The sequence below is a fragment of the Anabas testudineus genome, chromosome 15 (genome assembly GCF_900324465.2).
Source record: "Anabas testudineus chromosome 15, fAnaTes1.2, whole genome shotgun sequence".
Lineage (NCBI taxonomy): Eukaryota > Metazoa > Chordata > Actinopteri > Anabantiformes > Anabantidae > Anabas > Anabas testudineus.
The window spans coordinates 7,060,975-7,085,609 of record NC_046624.1 but is presented as its reverse complement, the minus strand read 5'-3'; the positions used below and the strand labels follow the sequence as shown (position 1 = coordinate 7,085,609).

Genomic DNA, 24,635 nt, shown 5'->3' with positions numbered 1-24,635 from the left:
ACTGGGCATTTAAAAGGCATAAATATAAACGTTTCATTACTTCTTAATAATGGTGCTGCTACAGTATTGGATACAGGCAGTTGTGTGCAACACATGCAAGGATTGTCTCTTCACCATGTTTTATGGGCCTTTGCCCAAGAGGATTAAAGGCTACTTAAGATGCTGGTATTAGAGTTTTACAGTCCAACAGCCAAAGACTTAATGCTATTGGAAATGGTGGCCGTTCCTAAAAAGAGCAACAGGGACTTCATAGGGGGCTAAAGACGCCGTAGGACTGAGCCTAAGCTAATGATGATATGCAAGCGCGAATGTCCACAGGCAAAAAAAGAGGTGGCCTGGTGGCTGACTGAGCGAGAGCTGGACTGGGAAAAGAGGGATTAGACCATTGGATCAGGGAATTCAACTCTGTGAGCTGCAGTGAAAGGAGTTTGTCACCCATGCCTGCTTCAACCCTACTTTGTTCTTAGAGACAATGGGCTTAGCTACTCCAAAGCACTGTTTTCTGGTTATGCTCAAAACCCATTACTTATGTGTTACTATTGCACCTAAGACGACAATTTACAGTTTGCCATCAATTTCAGATGTTGAGACAGCGTCTTGGGTTGTTAGTTTGAGAGAGAGATTTGTTATAATTTGACTTTTTCTTTTTTTTTTGCATGCAGTGAGATGACATGAGGAGGCAAATAGATTAAGGTGGCTAAGGCCATTTCGTGTGGGGAATGAAGAGATATTGCACTAAATTCCAATTGCTTCGGCTGCTGCTTTATATGAAACACTTGGCTTAAACGTTCCTTCTGGCATGAAACTCCATGCAAATCTCCATGCTGCCCTCTGACCTGCAGACAATTGTGGGGCAGTACTTAGAGAGCGCTTCCAGAGATTCTCTCCCGGACTTTAATTAGAGGGTCTTCACATTACTCTACACAACAGGCTAAATACAGGCCAAAGCTTTTTAAGCTGTTTTGCATGTGCTGCATAGCTTTCTGGTACCATGGCAAATACAGTGAGAAAGGTGATGAAATAATTCAAAATGAGCTCTCAGAGAGCCACATTATTTGAAACATTTAGCAAATACTGCAAGAAATACAAATAAAAGGAATAGTGATGGTCAAAGAAGACAGGTAGAGTACCCTTTATTAGACGTGTGCTTGTTTGAGTGCATACACTACAACGCATTACACTTACAAGATTAAAGCCAGAGTGCCAATAAGTGAATGTGAATTGTTGTTTTATTTCCCCCAGAGAAAGTGTTATCTTAACTGACCAATCCTCCATAAGGGGTGAAAAATTTGGCAGGTGCTCTGCATTCTAATAAAAAGGATGCAGCAGTTATGATAACGCGAAGCCTGTTTCACACCAAGGCAGAGTGTGAAACATACTGTATAGTGTATGCACAAGCAGTAAATCTGTACTGCTACAGTGATAAAAAGACTGCATTTATCCTTATAGGAAATATATATAAGTCAGGACACCAACAAATTAAGGTTGTTCAATTCTGAGGAATAATGTAGGAACTGCGGGTAAAAAAAAAAAAAAAGTATATAGTTACTACATGGGCACAAGTCCCATAAAGCATTCTAATTATTACATTATTAGCTGGATATATAAACAGACCATTATATTCACCTTTGGCACCAACACAGAAATGAATCCAATAGTAATTAACTTTTTCCATTCAATCTGACAACAACTGGAGGCTATAGGCTTTGATTGGAATTATTATCTTTGCATGAACTGTACAAATTAAAATCCATTTCAACAAGAAAATTACCATATGGGGCCAGTAGGGTCTGTGCTGACTAAGCACCACAAGTAGTATAGTTGCTTATTTCATTTGTCTATACAGCACCTTGTGAAGTTGACAGTAGTCACTTAAATAAACAGAGCACTTCATCTGAAAGGTCACTGGTGCTTATCAGACTGGCGGCTGCTTGCTCTGTATCTCAGAAAAAGCTCTGAGCAGCACTGAAAATGAAAGGGACCACATGAAAGATGGGCAGTGACAGCACAGCTACATATGACAAGAAATGCATAAAGATTTCACTTAAAGCTTGTTAAAGCACTTATCACCTGTCACTTTGACCGAGCATCTGCTCGCCAATCTACTGGAGTGCTCAGGTGGGTTGTCCCCCCCCCCAATCTCATAAGAGATGCATTGAAATTCAGTCGTTTGCATGGAATCAATGGGTTTGCAGAGAATTGCCTGAGCAGATTAGAGCTGGAGGCAGCTGGAGAACGCTAGCGTCTGATGATTCCAGCGTTTCCTGCTCTATTTGTTTTCCCCGCACTTTAGCTAAATTAGTAATTACAGTCACACAGCCAATCTCACCATGGCCACTGCAAAGCCAAAGAAACACCTGCAGAAGTGCTACAAACAAACAACTAGTTTAGATCTGACAAGCTAATGAGAAAAACTGTCTCTTCTGCAATTTCCATGTAAAACCTGATGGAATTAAAGCGGACAACCAACACAATCTAAAGTGTAAACTTGGAAAGATTGTTGAACACTAAATGGTCTATGAGCACAGTTAGACTGTATTTCTCAGAATACATCATGCAAAGTCAGTTTCCTATATCAAAAGTTGTCATATTGTCAACTGATTTAGTGCATTTGAAAGCAGCAGAGGATAAATTAGACTTCAATAGCATCTTATCAAAAGTGTGAATCTTTTAATTCTGCTTACCAAATCGAAATAATTAAAGAGCCCTTATTGGATTTATTCAGATTTGTCAGAAACATTTTTACATATCAAAGTTAGAAATGACTAGTATTAAACCTCAGAAAACTCTGAAATTTTAAATACAGTTTTCCATGGCTGAGAGGAGGGGAACACTACAGTTTTAAATGGCAGTCTAATGATTAGGTCAACATCAGCAGTTTGTAGACAAGTCGACCAATTTAGCTACAATTTTATAAGAAAGCATTTCATTCAGTTATTTTAACGACTTTCATTCAATTGAATTTTCAGTCATGACATTCAAAAGTGGCTTTAGTTTTATGTATTCATTTATTCATGACTGCAATCCAACATGGAACTGACCATGTAAACCCTTGTTAATGAGTTAGTTTGAGAAAGGGGACAACAATAGGATGCAGATCTCTGCTACCTGTAACTCCAGTAACAGTCTCTTCTTTTCAGATGGGAAATCAGCACCATTCTGCTGGATCTTACAGTGCTGCAGTGCTTATGTTTTGTTTTGTTTTACACATCTAACATATGAGATGGTGCATACTCGAGTTCTTTTCTGAGTATTTTGCAGCTACACAGTTTATCCCACTGATCAAAGCCAGTGTCAACACCATAGGACAGTTACCCTTCTTTCAGTAACCATGTAAATCCCACTTTATATTTTCTCATCAGTTTCACCACTTCACTGAGTACAGTATGAGTTCTAGGGAACGTGCAGCAAGAGCATCAGTAAGAACAAACTGTAGGTGTATATAAATGTCCACCTCTCAAACTGGACTAAGTCTGCAACTACAGTCCATATTCATGTCTGCTTTGGACAACATCAGGGTTTTTACAGCAACAGTGTAGTCCCCTGATGGGTTTCCAGGTTCAACTAACACCTCATTTGGCACTGAGATCTCAAGAGAAACACCTAGTGAAGTCTATATGATGGAAACAGCTTAGAAGCAATGGCCAAATACAGTTGATGAGCCAGTGGTATTCAAAATACATAGTATAACCTGCTTCATTTCCATGAGGCATCATTTCAATGATCAAAGAAATTCTGGCTTAAAGGGAGGTATCCACATTTCTAAACAAACAGCTTGGCAACTGCTCACTGGTTGAACAATAAACACATGTGGTTTCCACCATTCTTTCTTCCACAACAGCTCTGGCCATCATATTGGTCCCCAGGCAGTAATCAAAAGCACACAGACATCTCAAAGAGTGCTTGGTACTATTAGGCTGTGCTACAAGGCATGTGTTCCAGCTCACCATGTCCCAAGAACCTTATGAAACAGTGGACTCTTGCTATAGCCAGCTAGGTCTTGGTGCAGTATGTCCATGCTGTTTGGGGTGACTTAGCCCAGTCACCATGGAAACATGGCAGAATCACAAAGGCAGAAAGTTTGTTAAACATGGAGGGGTCAAGGTCAGCTGGCCATGTGATGTGGGTGGTAGTGGCAGCAATCAGAGGGTGGAGGGTCAGACTGGTTGCACAAAACTAATAAAAAAACTTCTGTGACTTGATAACCTTATGTTGCTGCTACTGAAAAAGCTGCTGAGCCAGTGTGAGAAAACTTTTCCTTTGTTGTAGTTAGCTGACATCATGAGCACAGAACCTAGCACACCTTGCTTGACACTTGCATGCCCATAATCGTACACAAATCGCATACTGGCAAAAACAGATGGAGGTAAACTGAGGGTTGGATATGCGAGACAATTCAAATGCCTATCAGGCTATGAGAAAAATCACACACTGAGTCTCTATGGAGGTTTCTGTGTCACTGTATTAAGATGAACCAGGCAGGGGTTCAGCAGCCTTAGTCCTAATTATAACCAATCAGATGACTGCATATCATACATAGCATTGTTACACTACAGTAAGGGAAGAAATGCTCTTCTACTACTTCTGCCACATTTAGCTTGAGGTCTGACAAATGATTTGACTGATCCCTGCCAACCCTGAACTGTTTCTCTCTGGTCTCACTTGCAAAAATCGGAATCTCCTGCTGGCACAGCAAACAACAATGAAAGCAGTCTGACTATGCAACTGTAACTCACTTATGCCAAATTATGCCAGGCATTAATTACTAACTGAATATAATCTGAGATTACAATGGGTTCTTGACAAGAGAAGTAAGATTAAGAGGAAACGTGCAGACCTGTTGAAACAGAAATTATTTTAACAATAGAACAGGAGATCAGTAATGGACTATTGAGTCTTTACAGCTAAGTCAGTAGAGAGTATGCTCTTGTGGATAAACGAAGAGGAGTAAAAAGAGGCTTTCTCCGGGGAAAGCTAGATAATTCCCCATTGAGCCCATCGGCTCCCACCCATGAGCACATGCACTCATTCAAAAAATAAAAAAACAAAAAGACAAGCGGAAGCGAAAATATTCATTAGGAGGACACTGAACTCTAATTAGGCAAAGTGGAAGGTTCAAGCACAGGTGTGGGCTGCACCTGGTTTGTGAAACTATCAGTTCTCATTGTTGCAGGCATACTGGAATGATAATACTCTCCTTTTCTGTGTCTGTGACGTCACTTTCAGCCCAAACCCCCGCTGCCACCAAACCTAACAGCAAGCGTTTCTCTGCTCCTCCTACTGCACCCCTGAGGCACCAGCACAGGCGTGAAATCTGGCGGGCTCGGAAGCCAGCTACACAAAACAACAGACAGCAATCCACAACGGAGGAGATACTCTTCCTGCTTGAGTGGCAGATAAATTCCTGGTGGTTGGAAAGCCAGAGAAACGGGGCCAAATGTGAAAACACAGCTGTTTTTTCCCCCATAACCAGTCGTGATATTTTACTCCGGTACTCTCCAGTATCAACTTAAGGAGCAGAAGCTTCTAGCTACTGTCTCTTGGCAGTAAGAGACACTGTTGGAGACAGATATCACTCCACATTACAAACAGCTGTTAATGCACTCAAACTTTAAAGTCCAATGTCACTTTTACAAGAATAGTCTTGGAAACACACAATACAGCTGCTCCAGCTATGACTCAATTTTGGGGCATCACCTGTTGCTATGAAGTCAAATAGAGATTTGTGTGTATGGGCTTCACTGTGACTTAGTGAGAGCATGTGTTTTATCAGTTGCTGGTGCTTGTTTGAACGGAGCCGTGATGAAAGCCTAGACAAACAGGGGAATGTCAACCGAGAACTAAAGTCAACAGACAGAGCCCCGGCTCTGCCAGGGACCCCTGTGAGAGTGACCCTGCCCTCCGACACTGCACTGGACTGCCTCTCCACATGGCTCCTTTCCTCCAAACTCCACATACAAGATACAGTACTGATACAGTAAAATATGGGGAGGAGACTGAATTATGAGGGAGGGAGGGAGGGTGATGCAGAGGTGAGACAAAAACATGCTAATAAAGAAACACTGCTGGGCATTTTATTCTTTTTTTTTTCTTTTCCTTTTCAAAGCAGGGGTGAGTCAGCCCAGCATACAGGATTAAACAAAAACTCCAGGGGTAAACACTGTCCAGACACACCACTGAACAAGTAAGACTAGAGCTTGTCCATTCCTATACTTTGCTGTTATGAAACAAAAGCACAATTAGAAATGTGCTTTCCGTGTTAAGTGGACTAACTGGTACAGACAACAAGCTGCAGGTACCGGCTTTGAATACATAGTTAAGGTAGCAGCTTCGTATTTTTGGTCTGGTAATGTACTGTGAAGGCAGCAGAAGGGAGAAAGGTAAAGCAGGCTGAACAAACATCTTGCCCTATTCAATTCTGAGCTGTAGTGGCACTTCTTTGGCCAGTTTTGTGTGGGAAGTCAGTAGAGCACGCTTGAATCCCTATTGACTCAATGTACTTAGATGCTTTCCCTTTTACCAATGCTAAAGCAGGCATGAGGACTAATCCTTAGGGGTTAAATGGAGCCTCCTTTGGGGTTTCCCTACCCTGAGAGAGCTGGGGGTGGCTGCTGTGACGCACACTGAACTTTAATGTATTTGGCAGAATTTCGCAAAGGAATTCCAGTTCAAAAGTCAGTAATGCAAAACTGAAACATTGTTAAAACAGTTTGTGTGGGGTTCGCATCCACTTACATTTAATGCTTCCCATGGCAAAATGCTGCTGCTGTTGATAAGGATTATAAAATTTTAATGATAAAACTGGGTCACTAGAGCAGCAGAAAGAAAGTTACATAAAAAACAAAGTACAAAGAACAGGTACATTAAAAGAACCCTGCTGTAGTCAAACATAATAATTTCAACTCTGTATTGCAGGTTAGAAGCTGTTGATGTTTGCAGCTGTTCATACTGCGGTATATGGAAAAACAAGGCATAAAAATGCATTTTAATGATCATGGAATATAATCTGGAAATGTATACTGTAAACAGCTTGAATGGGTAAAAGAAGAATAGCTTTTGCATATGATACAGTCACAGTTATGAACGTTTCAAAATAGGAAAAGCTGGTGGTGTCACTACTGCTGCATCAATAGTGACCTTTACAAAGAGGAGAATGTATTTTTGAGAGCCTTTTGCAATGCTGTGTTCAAACTTGCAAGCAGATGCAATTCAATCAACAGAAAGACTGTTCACCAAGACCACCCTCCAGAGAAAGGGACCATTTCCATTTCAAATCCCAGCCATTTTCACACCAACACTGAAGACCGCATCGGCAGCTGCCAAAGTCTGGCAGCTCCTGCCCCCTGTGTTTTTCCCCTATCGCTGCATGTAAATTCTCATCTCTCTAGGTGATTGATGTTGATTATAAAGTCTCTATTTCTATTTACGCAACACATTTACCCATCTCGACTATCAGTGATTTCCTGGTTGACTTACTCCTGCCTTTCACTGGTCGTCTTTGCTGGGTTAACTTTAAAGAGTTCTAACCGGTCCGTGAAATGCCGCAACTTTGTCTTCTTGTTCATTTGTAAAATTGGAGCATAGACAGATATATTTCAAGGCTTTGATATGTAAGAGAAAAAGCACTGCTACTGCACACAGAAGCTTAAAATTCAAATATAATACTTCCTTGTCTCTGTTAGCGCATAGATCAGTCAAAAGCTGACAAATTTGAATATGTGCAAACATGTCTTTTATTCAAAATTCTTAACAGTGATTTTCAGGTAAGCAATCAAATCCTATAATCATGTTTATAATAGCACAATTTTTGTCAAATTGCTATGAATTATTTGCCTTTTGTAATGCTGATAGACAACTACCAGCCGTGAAGTTTAGTACGTCCTACCGTGATCCTTCCACAAGATCTTTCTCCATTTCTTTTGCAGGGATTTTTTTATATTTGTTCAGTGGCTAGGTTTTGGCACTTCCTTTAAGGTGTGCTTTTAAACCTGTATACAATAAATAAAGCTTATTATTATAATAAATGTCATTTAATGCCTACATGGCTGTGATCAGATGGAGATCAATTGTTTTGTATAACTGATTTAAATATATGTGTCTAAAGTTTCATTAATTCTATGCACATATAGAAAAAAAAACATGTGCATGTCCAAGAAGAGCACCCAAATCCACCACGCTGAAAACCTCCCACTCCTCAGACCAATCAATTCCAATAGTGGAGTGGGATAAAGAGCGTCTACTCCAGTTACATGCAGTTTTACCTAAAGCATGTCATTCACAACTCCACCAGAAGCACTTCACACTCTCGCACTAATAGATGGGCAGGCAGTCTACGGACACTTCTTTCAGGAAAGTTATAAGCGTCCCCTCATCTGATCCTTTATTCCCCCATCATCACTCTCTATACATTTCCTTTGAATGCGACTCCTGGCTGCAAAGGAATTAGACACCTGATATCCAAGTTAGTCGGGATGAGTGTTGAAGCCCTGGTGTCAGACGCTGAGGCGTAGGCACCTCCTTGTTATTTGGATGGTTGGAGGTGTTACCTAAAAACACCTTCAGGTGGAGGAAAATGCCAATTAAAGGGCTCCGGTTTCTCCAGTGTTCGCGATAGCTTGAACTGAAGATGCTTCTCACCACCACATTGATAAAATGTCAACATAACTCGAATAAATTCGACAGATAACATAATGATGCAAACTGGATTACATCGCCCTAGACAACCCTATACAAGTGTGGAACTAGATAATGAGAATGTATTTTAAGCAAGTGATTGAAGCATTGGCTGTGAGTTGAGAGTACTGATTGCACCAAGTTTGCTCTAAAGCGCATGAACATATAAAAAACCCTCATTGCCTTAGTACTTTCCTGGCAGTTCTACATTGTGTTCAGCAGCGGAAAAAAGTGTTGGGAAATAATTTAAAAAGGTCATTTTTAGATGTTACTCATGAGAGTAAACAGTCAGACAGATCACAGAGAAAACAAAGTCAGACTTAGTCTTTGGCACAGATAAGTGAACACTTTGATCACAATGATGGCAGCTCTGTGTGAGAAGACCGCCGTTCTCTAGCCCTCCCCCTTCTCTTTTTACGCAAAATGCTGTTGTCTAAAAACCGTACTTCCTGTATGTGTTCCAATTAAAAGGGCTATTGTGGACCTTGAGGTATTGTATAATCTATCTTATCTTATCTGGAGAAGCAAAGACTGAGTTTGTTTCCTCAGATAACATTAGCTCTGACTTCCTCTTCTTACAACTCAAAACCCTGACTCACCCTCCATAAGACACTCAACCTCCTAATGTCAAGGGACTAGAGAACTAAATTCAGACATATGTCACTGAAATGTGGAGCTGAGTTAAAGAATCAGAAAGCTGCATGTTTGTCTTTAGGCTTATGTCAGCATTTACACAAGCATACAGAGTCAACTGTAAAGATAAATGCTACCATTTAAGTAAGGCCGGAGAAAAAGTGCTAAGTTGGCTAATTACAGATTTAGTGCAGGGATGGTAAACCAGTTACAAAGCAAAAGAGAAGGACTTCAATTAGCTACATTAGAGATGTATGCTTGACTGTGAAAACACTGTATGGTAATTCCATCTTTTATCTCCTTTATTGTGCTGATTAGTGCGGTGTGGGAGGGGGGGTCTCTATCTAATCTGATCACAGAGCATTGTGTTTAGGGACATTAACCTATGGGAGGTCCGAAGGTTGACAAGTAAGCTCCTTCCCCCATCTACCTTTTAATGGAACTCGCTCATCCCTGGGTTTCTCTGTCTCTACAGACAACACAACAGCAACCACAAAAACAAGCAGAGAAAACAAAAGATGAGGGGAAAAACAGCCGACTGAGCTATTTGCATGGCTTGTCATTCTTCCAGAAACGCATGGCCCAAACAAATACTGACCGAGGCCCCTGGGCTTGACTAAGCAGCAGGATGTCGGCCCCTTTAGTCTCTGTTGTTTTTGGCTCTTTCCTTTTTTTGGGGTTGCATCCTGGTCCCAAGAGATGAAGGGGTCAACCTATCCATCAGCATCTGGGATCTGCATCAAAAAAGACTAGTGCCTTATCAGGAAGACTACTAGTAGTCACACCCGCGCCCCCATGCTTCATTCAACTGAAAACCATATTCATATTTATACCGATCCAACAGGCTCCATAAGTCTAAGCTTTCCATTTTGGGCAATACATTTGCATTTATACAAACCCACACTAATGAAATCCAACATCCGTCTACATATTCGCCCATTCACGGATTTGTATTTTTTCTATAAACTCGCTATCCCTGTCACACACATTACATCCACTCCAAATCAAAAACCTGAATACTCCAATAGCACTTCTCATCCACAAATCCCTGCTAAACTGTTGTGATACTGAAAAGCTGCCTGTCAGGAAAGCAGAGCAGGATGAAAGGCCCCCAGCAAAGATTGCTGCTGATTGCCTGTAGAGGATGAATATGCAAATAAAGCTGAAGGTAAATGAAAAACAAAGCAGGGGTTTTGGCAGGAGCCTTTTACACGTTCCCCTTAATTTGGCACTGGTTAAGAACATGTAAAGTCTATTAATAATAAATTCCAGTCAGAGCAAAGGAGGAGACATGAGGGGAAATCAGTCTCAGTTTTTTTTTTTCCAATAGTTTGGGGTCTATTGTATTTCACAAGAGCTTTTCAGAGAACACACACTGAGCTTAAGTGACAGATCAAAAAAAGAACGCATCTGTGATATATAGTTTACATACCATCAATTCAATTGGGTCCACGTGTTTTGGCAGACAGCTCAAAGTAGGGTAGCACAGCTTGCCAACTGCAAGGCCTAAGTATTGACAACAGCAACAGCAAAAAATAAGTAAATCAATTATCTGGTCGAATGTCTGTCATGAGAGACAAAAACTGGGCTCTGGACAGTCTGATATAGAACAAAACCAAGTGCACACTTAACAGTTGTTTTGTTGCCACCAGAGCCAAAAGGCACTTTAGCCAGCACTTAGCAAAATCAAGTGGTTTAATATATTTAGCTATGGTGTCCCTCTTTGCAGACATGCACAGCAGAGTTGGAAAGAACGTGTCTGTTGTCTGAACACAGTGAAATTGGCCAGACTGAGGCCATCCTTGGGAAAGGAGAACACCTATCCCCTTGAACAAAAGATGAACAGGGCAACAGATTTTGCCTGGTCTTGAGATAACAGAAACCTAACACCGTTGTCCTCCAGTGGGGCTCTTTGTACGTCTGAGAGAGGCTCAATCAGCAGCCGGTGACAGATTGTGTCTGCAGTCGATTTAGGAGAGGAAGCCATAGTGAGGTCAGGCACAGTTTTCTTTGCTCTGTCCCCCCAAGAGGGAAGACAAGGATCGAGTCGGGATGTCCAAGACTGACCTTTTCTCACCTTGCAGGCTTTGACATACAAGACCTGGATTAATATGAGAAGATAGTTAAGTTCATTAGAAAAACTAGTAAACCATTAGACCTCAGGAGAAACTTCACAACACAATAGACATTTTATTTCATGATTTGCCTCCAAATGAACAGCATACAGGCAGACAATTTATATTAGTCTAGAAATCCCATTGTGTTTCAAACAAAAGTGAGAGCCACTCCAGCTGGAAGGCAAACAAATCTGGAAAACTCCACTGGAGGTCTAAGTAGTTTTGGCAGATGCTCCAGGCTTAAGTGTCTGTTCAATTAGACACTCCAGCTAAGATGGCAATCATGGTTCAACCGTGCACCGATGTGCTGAGGCTGGAGTTGGAAACACGCTCTGTCTGGGCAAAATACCTGGACACGAGATGTCAGCCGTGGTCAGACACTTAAACAGTCGCCCTTATGTGGCATACACCATCCTAATGAGGCCAGCAATTGTTAGGAGTAGAGCTCATGAGCAGACAATGGAAGGACAGAGGACAGAAACAGAAATGTAGTGTAAATGGAGGATATTAATTGAGCTGTGCTTGGTTGTAGGTCAAGAATTTATATGCATGGTCAGTAATCCGGTGTGTCTGGTTCTTCTATTCACCTGTCACACTATTATTGGCTCTGTAATGCCGGTTTGCTGATGAAATATCTAATTTTGCCCTTTTAGTACCAACTCTGCTGACAAACTAAAGATGATACATTTCAAAATGACTGAATAACACCTCTCTAACAAACATCCCTGTTTACTGGAAATTAATTCTGGCCTTGTAGGCATTTGCAGCTGAACACTATAATAAGCTTGAAGTAGTTATCAAAAACTACTAATGACAGTAGTGAATCACATTACACACAGACATATGTCACAAAGATCTGATCACTGACCCAGAACATTTTTTTTTTTTTAACAACAGAAGAACAGAGCTGCTCTATTGCAGCTCAGTGCGCTGGGTTGTGTCTGCCTTGTCAGGTAGCCAGAGGGGCAGACACTGGAGATGACGCAGGGCAAGAGAGAGTGTTGGCTGGGTCAGCACTGCTGTACAACCCTTTGACTAACAGTGTGACTCACTGGTGTTTTGGGCCTGGAAGGGAGCAAACACACTGTTTGGGTTGATTTAAACACGAAACCAAAGAGGGTCAAACAAAAGGCAGGAAGGGCAAAAGCCAGACAGGTTCAGGTAAGTCAGGGCAACTCGCATTGTCTGCCGTGAATCAACACACACGCATGCCGAATCCATACGTACACTCACCAGAAAGGCAAGAAATGTGTTAGGAAGTAGCACAACCCTAACCCATTGTTAGAAATGAGTCTGATTCACCCTCATATCATCAAACATTCATTACTTTTTAAATTTAGAAAATGCCTCTGTGATATGTGCTTCACACAAAGGAAAATAGTTTGTTTTTATTAGCATTTTATATAGACAAAGCAGTTGAAGTTTGCATGTATTTGTGCATGCATACTACAAAAAAGTTAGTAAATAGTTAAGTGGATAATGAATGCAGTGATTATTATGTATCAGTGGGCAACACAATTCAGGTATCTGACAGTCTAGGTTGTTCCATTAGTGGATTTTTTCTTCTTCCATGGTGGCACAGGCCTATTCCAAGATGACAATGCCAGGATTCATTGAGCACAAATTGTGAAAGAGTGGTTCAGGTAGCATGAGACATCATTTTCACACATGGATTGGCAACAATAGACCAGACCTGAATCCCGTAGGGGTAAGACGACTTTACGCAGCTTTCCAATCCCATCATTAATACAAGATCTTGACGGGAAATTAATGCAGCGCTGACGGAAATAAACACTGTGACACCGCATGTGCTTATTAAAACAATACCATGGTGAATGTGTGTTGTAATCAAAGCAAAAGTTAGTTAGTACTAGTGTGTGACTTGTTGTGGACAGTGTAAATGACAAAATAATAAATTATAAGACAATCATATCAAGTCATAATATCAGTAATGAAGGGTCTAATGCTACAAGTCATACATCTGATGCATTATTAACAATATGCAGTCATAGTTTAACTAGAGCTAGTAAATCTGCATTCTACCTAAAACAGCGAGTTTAAAGCTAAATGTTTTGTGTACCTGTGATTCTTAACAACATGCGCAAGCGTACTGTATGTCCACCCCCCACCTATCTGCTACTGAGCATTGCGTGACCACCGACTCCTCTTAAGTGCACACATCTGCCTAGGATGTGAGGGCCTTTCCCCTTTCTTCCACTCCCCCTAGTGTACCCACCCAACACTGCAGCTCCCAAACACACACACACACAGGGAGAGAGAGAGAGAGAGAGAGAGAGAGAGAGAGAGAGAGAGAGAGAGAGAGAGAGAGAGAGAGAGAGAGAGAGAGAGAGACCCCTCCTCCAGATGACATCAGTGCTCTACTGAAGCAAAGCTAGAGGCAAACACAACTTCACATTTGTATTGAGATCTAGCCATGCACCTATGTCCTTGCACAGCCTACAGATTGTGAATGTGTGTGAAGGGGGGCACCAGTAAACACAGCAGTGCTGCTACAGATGAACTCCAAATAGCTCCAGCCTGTTCTGGATCTGCATTTAAATCCTCATACCTGGATTGGATTATTTCCCCCCCCAGCCTCAGTGTCAGTTTAAAAGGATACCTGTTACTTTGGCTTTTTTTGGTTGATTCTAGAGGTAAGTGCGTTTTCGCTGGTACACCACTGTTGGGAATGCGTCCTTTTCTCTTTTGGATTTCCCTTCTGGCAGAAGGAATTTGAAGCCAGCCGAATTCTGGAGAGTTGCTTGTAGGCTATCCAATTAGTTTCTCTCTTTTCCTCTCTCTTATTTTTTTTTTTTTTAAATAGTGGCCCCACTGATATAAATGTGGGTTTTTCCCCCCCAAGCTGTCGATATCCCAGTCTTAACGCTTTACGCGACGCTTATTCATATTTGCGAGTGCACTTTTCTTCCAAATAACCAAATCGAGCCATTCCAAGAGTTTGATTCTCGTTTTTAATCTGGTAAAATGTGAAGAATGGCTCGCGTAGTCCAATTATTCATCGCACATTTCATCTCAAGCCTGCAACTTGCTGCGTCCCTCCTCACTCTGCGTGTGACTACAGACTCCAGGTCTTTCTGCCTTTTTCCATTTATTTACAAATGACTTTCTTGTTGCGACACGTACATTTCTCTTCTCAGTCTGCATCTATATTGTTCCTCAGTGCACTGGTCACAAGGTGCAGAACATAGCGCGTAAACGAAGTCTGAAGCATCTTTTCGTTCCTTATTTCAGCTTTCACATCCCTAAACCAGTGGAAAGATCAATAGTGTTGTATGCGCAGGCTTGACAGGATTAGGGGGACTGGGTTTAGTCTTCGTGTCGCAGTCCGAGAAGACACCCCGGTGTGCAGCTGAAATTGCAGCGCAGACCCCGCGGAGCTGGACGTGAAGGGGGCAGCTGGACAAACTCCGCTAAATGCGTCTCCGGCGTCACCGTCTGGACGACTCGGACCGGCTCCTATTCATGTTTTACTCCAGCGATATCTACTGTGGGAAACTGTCGTGGGGCGGCTCGTCTCTTAGGACGTCCACCCAAAACCCACAATGCGCTGGGAGAGCTGTGTGCTGTTAGAGGACGCAGTCCGTGAAGCTCCACTGAAAATACGCACAAAATTAAAAAAAACCTCCAAGTTCAGTACGCACCAGTTCGTTTTAACATGCTACTGTAAAATACCTTACATTAAATATAGCTCAAAACAAATAGATGGCATTTAAGTACAATTTCAGCTGTGGTGCGACTGTCGAGTTAATAACCCTGCTGAAATGAACGCGCATTATAGTAGGAACTGAATGTATTATAGCTTCACTTCACATGTCCTGCACACAGTACATGTAAAATCTATTCTACTGATGAATCTTCTGACTTCACTGTTTCGCCTCTTTCTCCATGCAAACGTGATATTTATCCTTTTAGATAATTGCAAACAAAATGGGCACTTTCAATTCTCAAGCACTGTATTTAAGCTGTATGTCTAATTGGCAACACCAGGGCAGGGACAGTTGTTAATCCAATTTAACATAGCCTTTTATCTTCATGGGCTGATAAGGTCCCACAGGCTTGAAACAGTGACTGATATATGCAGGCTACAGCCTGATTTCACTAAATCACTATGGTGGAAGCAAACTTTACTTCAGTTGTCAGGCAATGCAGGGATAGCTCTTTGTTGTTCAGTGTGTGTGAGACAAAGAAATAAATAGGCTGTTCAACATGTAGACATGAGCATAGATCCAACTGTCTTCACTGATGACGGCCTGAGGCAAAACCTGCCTGTCAGTTTCTTTCCAAGGGAATTCACAATGCAGATTAACAACTAACCAGGTCACTACAGACAGAATCTGCTATTGGCAGAAATATATTGAAGCATTAAATACGATCGACTGTGTAAGGGAGAAAAGTAATATGTAAAAAGTAATAAGACTTTTATACCTGCCAAGGAATTTCTGAGATTCAACACTATACTCTATAGAGGCCTGATTCCTTACACAATTTCTTTAGCCACCGAATAGTATCGTTAGACCATCTATTACCACCTTCAAGCTAAATTATTTCAGATTGGTTTCAAAAAGTAGAGACATAACATGGATACTGCAGGAAAAAAAAAATACATCTGAAAGCAAAATGAGTCAGATAGACAGGCCAGTGCAGGGCTTAACCAGGGAGGCTTCAGGTAGGTGTCTGCTTGTGCTGAGGTTAGGTCCTGTGTGTAGTTTAACATTGAGTACTTAGTGTTTTTATGTTTGCTTGCTACAAACACACATACATTTCATCTTGCAGCGCCTACCACCCCCATGTGGGGAAAAACCACTGCAGCTGCTACAAATCTCTTCTTTCAGCCTGTTACAAAAGAGACCCCCGTCTGTCCGAGCCCTCTCTTTGCTCCTAATGGCAGCAAAAGTATCATCTGTTCGGCCCATCTAAAGACAACACCATGAGGCCACATACCAAATTGGTGAAACTATCATAGGTTTTGCCCATTTTCTCTCAATTTTGCGGAAACGTTGTTCTGTGTCCCTGTGAAGTCAGATGTGACGATGAATGTTCCATTGTGTATCATCAGCACAGCAGGCCACTGCCTGATGTCCTACAAATTACTAATACGTAAATCAATGGCAGACATAAGGTTTTATTGCATCAAAAAATTGTCAGAAACTCACCTTGTTAGGAGCAGAAAACCATGAAATTAAAAACCTTAGTAAAAGATGTAAATACAAATGGACACTATTTCTTTCATGTAACGTATCAACTGGCCTTAAATAAAACAGGTACATTATTTTGCAGGATCATTTTCCTTGAATGCTTGCTTAAAACCTACCAACACACGTAAAACCACCACTGAAGACAAAATCTAAAACGAACACACAATAACTATTTTCTCTGCAATCAATCATAATTCAAAACTTTATTAACAATCAGAAGAAATAATCAACAGCACATACAAACAACATTGATTTCCCAATGGAGAGCTCTACTGTGGTTCAAAATTAATTTCAGGACTCATGAATAATTTAATAGTCATCTATTACTATTTCCACAGCTCTGTCTCTCCAAAATATGTTGCCTGTGTGATATTATGCTGTATTTTACAGAAGTAAAAGTCATTATAATCTGAAATACTTTTGACAGGCATGAAATTGTTTCTATTTGAGTTTTTCCAAAGCCTTTCTTGTGCAGTGTATAACTAGGGGGCACAAAGTCGTAGGCTCTGCTATTGCAGACTAATGTGCATTTATGCACGTTGAGCCCACAATGGCTATCAGTGTCCAGCTTTGTGTGAGCCTCCCACGCTCTCCACTGAAAGGTAACTAGCTGTGTACACAGGCACGCACACAATTTTACCAGGATGCTCAATTTAACTTTGCCAGTTCAGATTAAACGAAGCAGAAGCCATGCTTCCTGCTAGAAAAATCTCCTGCCCGGCTGCAGGATCTTATTAGAATGATGGAGAAAGACGTCCATCACTACAAATGTTTTACTCGGCCTCCATTACTCTCAAAATGATTGTGTGCACATAAACACAGGGTGCGTGAATGGGAGTGTGCATGCATAGAATTTGTCAGTAAATGCAATAGTAAAGGCCAGCAAAAAGAATTAGTTAAGTAAAGGAATTTTTAATTGCCTGAATAAAATGCTTTAATACCTAGAGGCTCTCTGTTGAGGCTACAAAGACCACATGCTTTCCTTGTAGCAAACAATGGAGAGGCCACTCTTCTGAAATCTGATGAGCGTGGAAAACAGAGAAAAACAGCCAAGCATCTAGGCCTGATTATACCCCTTGTAAAGTAAGCATGATGTGCTTTGTTCAAAGTAGACTTCAGATACAGTAAGTCACCCTCAATAAAACATTCCAAAACAGATACAGACCGATGAATGTCCCCCCCTTTTTTATATTTACATCAGTGTTCATAAATTAATAACCGTGCCTCGCCTCTCTTCTATATCAGATTCTGTTATCTACAACAGAGTTGTAGTGGCCCAAAAAGGAAAGTGGCAAATATTGCATGATATCACATATGTGGTTATTTTTAAGTCTCACAACTCTAAAAGCCTATTAAAATTGCAGAAAGGTCTTGCTGGGTTCCCTTGATAAGACAGATATGCAGAGACAATTACTTTCTTTTATGTAATGCTAAGAATTCAAAGATTTGAATCAAGAGTACATGCGTAACAATATTCAGAGGATGGAGAACTTTACAAAATGAGGTGAAAAGGGCTATTTAAAATTAAAATAGCTTGACTAAGTGCTGCATTAAAAGTTCATTCCAACAGACAGTACATACCCTTCTATCAGCTACATTTTCTAAAACTCCATTACTGAATTTCATCTTTTTTCCCTTGTCAGACTCCTTTATTTCAGAAGTTAGTAGAGGTCACATCTGGTGCTTTTTCCCTCAAGCCTCTAATCTACTACTAATGTAATACTGAACGGAGGGCCGTGTTTAGATGGAACAGAAGGAAGAGGGGACGTTATTATTAGACAGCATCTCAGGAGTTGTAATCGAGTTACAAGCCTCTCAATTCCCTAATCTTCTCCCTGTCATGGGCTGAAACTGTTAAATGGTGGGGCACTTGTTCCTAATTTACCTTTACATGTTTTACAGCAGACAGTGGCTGCCAGCAAGTCACATGGCTTTATACACACACAAAGCTATTGTGTTACGAGAGGAAACAACATTTTCTTTGGCAAAGGAAATTCTATTTTTACAAATGCAACACCCCCCCCACCTCCTCTCTGTACATTCACAGAATATATAGAGTTGGGGGTAACAAAGAGGAGCTGGGTGTGTCAGGGATGGATGCAGCCATCCTCTTGTCAATACGAATTTCAAATGGGCCTATTTGTCACAAGTTAGTTTAACAATGTGAGTAATCTAGTAGTAATGACTAAATCTGTTATTCCCCTGGTGTGTGTAATCTGGACTAGACTTGTTTTTAAACCAGCCCAGAGGGAATTTTAAAATCGCAGGACTGGTTCTCTTTTAAAACTCTAAATGCCCTGCAAAGCAGTGAACTAAACTGAAAACTGTAAAGAGGCTCCACCCTTAGCCATTGTATAGGGCTCAAGATCACAGGTTTTCTTTCATATGCATAGACATTCTTTCCTTGTATCATCATAGAAAACAAATGTGCTTTGTTAGAGTAACAGACTTGTATAAGGTCAACAGGGCAAAGACGAAAAGGCGTTTCTAAATAAGAATTCATAATGTAAGGGAGGTCAGACTTTTTTTTTATTTTAAAGAAAATAATGATAATTAAAATTATATTGTATTATTAATTTAGATGTATCTTCAAAAATTCAGTTTGTAACACGTGACTGACTCTAAATATTTGACTCTGCTTATTTTTCAGAACACCGTCCCAGGGCTGTGAAGGGCACAGTATGACTCAAGCTGCAGATACATAAGGGCGGCTGGTCCTACAAGGATAAGCACCTTGCCTTGTTTTGCTCTTTATAGGAGAGGAGAACACTGGTTAACTGCTTCAAGAAGAGACCAGAACTCTGGATTAATGTTTATACAGGCTTGACAAGGAAGCAGAGGATTCTGGGTTACCTGAAGTCCTGGAGTACACAAGTGAAAAGGCCTGGATTTAGCCTGTGGCACAAGGGATTGGCATGGCTCAGACCAGCTTTGTGTCAACTCATCATGCCTGTCGGGCCTGATTGCAGAAAGGAGCGTTTGCTAAAGATCACACGTAACTACGCACGGATTGCTTTACAGCATACAAAAAATCTAATTTGCTGCTATGGCTGTTGAGCTTGACAATTTAAATACCCATTAGGATTTTTAATATTACCTGAGAGTGCATGCTTTGTCTGTGAGCGGGGATGCTTTTTCTTAAGGCTCATCTACCATGGTGAAGGCACTGAAAGAATGAGCCTCTGACAACACAGAGGAGGTCATCATCCAAACAAGGATCAGCTCAGCAAACACTGACCAGGTCAGGATATCGCTAGAAACCCCTCGGACAAACTTTTCCTTTCAGAAAGGATAAGAGCAAATTCAGGAGGAAATCTTGATTGGATTTTTGGTGGCTGGAAAGGATTTACCACGTCGTATAAATCAGGTATGACAAATACAGATGGCTTTGCTTCTTTTCACTTCACTGACCAGCCTTCAATTTCTAATGAGATGTGCAGGAAGAGAGGTCATGGCAGGAATGTATAATTAAAGCAATAAATCAGTATTAGCCTAATTAAAAGGGAACCACACATCAATAGTGAAAAAGAGACAGCCACTTGGCACCCTCTGCCTTGCATCATTGTTTTGGTAATCTGAAGGCTGTGTCTATTATTCTTATTATGAATTGTATATTTGAATACCTTATTTAAAAATGACAAATATTTTTAACACGCCACAATTCAGATCAATAACAATGTACGGATAAATAAAGCTCACTAATTTCTTTTTTCAACTTCAAAAAGTAAGCTTGTACAGGAGCTTAATGTGCTAGTTTTTTATCAGACCTCTTTTCTGAGAGAAGAGAGATTTCTTCCCTTACTTGTAAAAGGCCAGCTAAACCCCAGAATTTGAATGGCAAAAGGCATGGGGTAATGATCTAACTGGTTCTAAGTGTATGTCGGTTCCACAACAGTTCATCAACAAAGCCTGACTTTGTTCACCCCGTGGTCTGTAGTGATGAAAGGCAGCCTTGAGATACAGAAACGTGTAAAACAACTAGGGAATGCTATTACATTTCACAAGTCAGGGCCAAAAAAGCAAAGGCACAGAGATTCAATTCACACAGCTCAAAAGTTTCTAATAAAAAAAAACTTCGTTTCTAAGCTTATAATTGGATAACATCTGTATTCTAGATAGATGATGATGTAAAATTACCTGATGATGGGCAGTCCAAATCATCAGTTCATAGCAATTTATGAAGAGGAATTCAAACTGATTCTTTCAGCGGTTATTTAATCAAGAAAGTGCTGCAGGCAGCATTTCAAACATCCAGCAATTATTAGAACAGGACTTTGGCTCTCCTTTAAAGGCCTTGTGCATTAAATGTACCCTTGTGTCTTCTCCCCAGGGGCTCTTGAGTGATTAGACTGCCAGGCAACACAGCTTCAAGATGGTACGTCAATGCAAGGCCTTTATCCTCTTCCTCATCAGGGTCGGGCTGCTGCTGGGTCTTGCTAACCCCCTGGTGACCTCTGCCTCATGTCCCTCAGCCTGCCGCTGTGATGGGACCTTCATCTACTGTAATGACCGTGGCCTGACTTCCATCCCTACTGGTATACCCCATGATGCTACAGTGCTCTTTTTGCAAAACAATCGCATCAAGAGTTCAGGCATTCCTGCAGAGCTCCGCCGACTCTCAAATGTGGAGAAGATCTACCTGTACTGTAACAATCTGGATGAGTTTCCCACTAACCTTCCTCTTGGGCTAAAAGAGCTCCACCTACAGGAGAATAACATTCGGATGATTACCCATGCTTCTCTAGCACAAATTCCCTACATTGAGGAACTGCATTTGGATGATAACTCTGTATCAGCAGTCAGCATAGAGGAGGGGGCCTTCAGGGACAGTACTCACCTCAGACTGCTTTTTCTCTCCAGAAACCACCTAAGTACCATTCCTTCAGGCCTACCCACAAGCATTGAGGAGCTGCGCTTTGATGACAACCGCATCTCCTCAATCTCAGAGCAGTCACTGCAAGATCTCATCAACCTAAAGCGACTAATCCTGGATGGTAACCTGCTCAACAACCGTGGAATTGGGGAGATGGCTTTCGTCAACCTGATCAACCTGACTGAGCTCTCACTAGTGAGGAACTCCCTGTCATCGCCGCCAGCCAACTTGCCAGGAAACAGCTTGGAGAAGCTGCAGCTACAAGATAATCACATTAATCGGGTCCCACCTGGGGCTTTTGCCTTCCTTAGGCAGCTTTATCGCCTGGACCTGTCTGGTAACAACCTGAGCAGCCTCCCACAAGGTGTATTTGAAGATCTGGACAATCTCACACAGCTCCTGCTTCGCAACAACCCCTGGCAATGTACTTGCAGGCTGAAATGGGTGCGTGACTGGTTGCGGTCATTGCCATCTAAGGTGAATGTACGTGGATTCATGTGCCAAGGACCGGATAAGGTCAAGGGCATGGCAATTAAAGATCTAACTACAGACATGTTTGACTGCATTGATTCAGAACTCATGCCCACATATGAGACGAGCACAGTGTCCTACACTTTACACCCTTCACAGCCCCAGTGGCCCTTGTTTGTGACTAAAAGGCCTGTAGTAAAAGGGCCTGACATTGGTAAGAATTACCACAGCACTACCACCTCTTCAGGCAGAAAGATCATCACCATCAGTGTGAAGTCAAGTAGTGCAGATACGATACACATATCATGGAGAGTGTCACAGCCCATGACCGCCCTACGGCTTAGCTGGCTAAAGTTGGGACACAGCCCTGCCTTTGGCTCCATCACTGAGACCATTGTGCAGGGGGAGAGGACGGAGTACCTGCTTACTGCACTGGAACCAGAGTCTTCCTATAGGATATGCATGGTTCCCATGGAGACCAGCAACATTTACCTGTCAGACGAGACCCCTGTTTGCATAGAGACAGAGACTGGCTCTCATAAATCATACAACCCAACTACAACTTTAAACCGAGAACAGGAGAAAGAGCCTTACAAAAATTCCAGTCTACCTTTGGCTGCTATAATTGGAGGGGCTGTGGCTCTTTTGGCAATAATCATGTTGGCGCTGGTTTGCTGGTATGTCCACAGGAATGGTTCGCTTTTTTCCAGGAACTGCACCTACAACAAAGGCCGTCGGAGAAAGGATGACTATGCCGAGGCTGGCACTAAGAAGGACAACTCTATCCTAGAAATACGAGAGACTTCTTTTCAAATGATTCCTATAAATCACCTGCCTGTGTCCAAGGAGGAGTTTGTGATACACACAATTTTCCCACCTAATGGCCTGAGTTTATACAAAAGCCCACATAGTGATAATAGTATTAACAACAGGAGCTACAGAGACAGTGGAATACCAGATTCAGACCATTCCCATTCATGATGTTGCGCGTGGACATTAATGATGAGTGCGTGACTTAAACAGAGTGGCAAGACTTTTACAAAACACTGGATCTATAAGACGAATGAAGCAATGTTCTGTACATTTGCCATATAATTTATATTTAAGGACATTTTATGATGACAGAGAACGTTCCAGTTGCAGGCCATCACTGAACCATCAGTGGGTATTGTAACTAACTGCAATTCTATATTTTAGGGATTTGTAGTAATTTGTACTGTATTTTCTTTGCTTAAGGTTATCGACCAACTAAAAAGAAACTCTGTGTTCTACTGAGATATGATGACTTGTCAACTGTGAAAGTGGGTTTTCATTGCTGTATTGAACAATCAGACTTTAGAAAACCATGTAGTATAAGCACAGGTCAATCTTTTAACTTTGTGGCTGTCTGAAAAACAAAAAAGCAAAAAAATTACATCACATACACTAAGGCACAGCTGATCAACTAATCTGCAAAGCAGGCATGTTGCCCTCTAAAAGGATGAGCACTCAGTAGTTGTCTGTTGGTACAGACAAAGAGGCTTGCTCTAATATTCACCATGTATGGGGAATGAATAACTAAAGATGAGGTGCCATGCTTTATTTCTCTGCTTTGTTTAGTGTGTGTGTTCTTTTCTGTTTGCAAGAAGAAACACAGCAAAGCAACCTAAGCAGGGTTCCAGTGTTTCTCATAGGATTGTAGGCCACAGCACAGGGCAGATAAAGCACACCGACCTTAAGGAGCTCTCTGCTCCTCAAAACAAGTAGACTGGACAGGCTGACGCAGAGGACCCCCCCACACTATCTCTATTTATACAAGCCAACAAAGGCCACATGACAATGGCGGCATTCTTAAGTACCATGTACCATACGTCATTCTAGTCACCAGGCCGAAAAGAGAAAACATGTTGGCTTTCATTAGAAGTACCACAGTGTCAGAAACTCTTTGTTATGAGTATTATTTTGTATTAATTTTCAGATGAACACACTTTTATGTTACCACAATTTGAAGTTAACTGTTCTTTACAATTTGAAACCAAAGTGCATTGTATGCCCTTTGGCCAGTCTTGTATGTGCCTTGATCCAATGCTTATTGTATTTAGCTTTTTAAGAAACGGTGACTTTTTTTCATACACACTTGATTATGAAAAATATTGGTCATATTACAGAATAAAAGTGGACAAATTACATTTGCTTTTTCTTATCCTGAGTACAGCAAACCACAGTCAAAATTATATTTTAATTGTTCTGTACAATTTTTATTAGAAATCTATCTTTGTACTAGTATGAGCAGCTCTGGACTAAAAAGAAGTCTGCAGGGGAACGTCTTTACTCATTCTAGAAACTATTGTCTAGACACACAATCTAAAAATTATTTGAGATGAAAAACATAATGTGCTACATTGTTTTCCTTGCCTTAGCTCTTAGCATTAAAACCATGTCTCCCCCTTCTAAGACATAAGGAAATTTCTAACAATAACTCAGATACTGTTCTTGAAACCCAGTTTACCACTCCATGGGCCGTCTGCAAAGCAACATCTGCTTCAGGCTGCTGTTGTTCTTTCATGCGGTGCCATGTGTGACTTATCCGATTGGCCAGAGTGAGAAATATCACAGCAGAATAGAAATAGGGCTGCAGAGAGATTGGACTCTTGGGTTTGATGAACCTTCCAG

The 24,635-nt window shown here is 41.3% G+C and overlaps 2 protein-coding genes across 4 annotated transcripts in view; one reads left to right on the top strand and one right to left on the bottom strand.

Annotated features, from left to right (window-relative positions):
- The window catches only part of macrod2 (mono-ADP ribosylhydrolase 2), a 361,160-nt gene that overhangs the window by 277,990 nt on the left and 58,535 nt on the right, over positions 1-24,635 (bottom strand). The window lies entirely within an intron of this gene.
- On the top strand, positions 13,860-24,137 carry flrt3 (fibronectin leucine rich transmembrane 3). The gene is made up of 3 exons (XM_026353613.1): positions 13,860-14,077; positions 19,290-20,006; positions 20,970-24,137. Exon 3 carries the CDS (start codon positions 21,012-21,014, stop codon positions 22,962-22,964), a length of 1,953 nt encoding a protein of 650 aa, XP_026209398.1. The 5' UTR covers positions 13,860-14,077; positions 19,290-20,006; positions 20,970-21,011; the 3' UTR covers positions 22,965-24,137.

Coding starts and splice junctions, on each gene's coding strand:
- flrt3 (XM_026353613.1), top strand. CDS start 21,012: ATGGTACGTCAATGCAAGGCCTTTATCCTCTTCCTCATCAGGGTCGGG.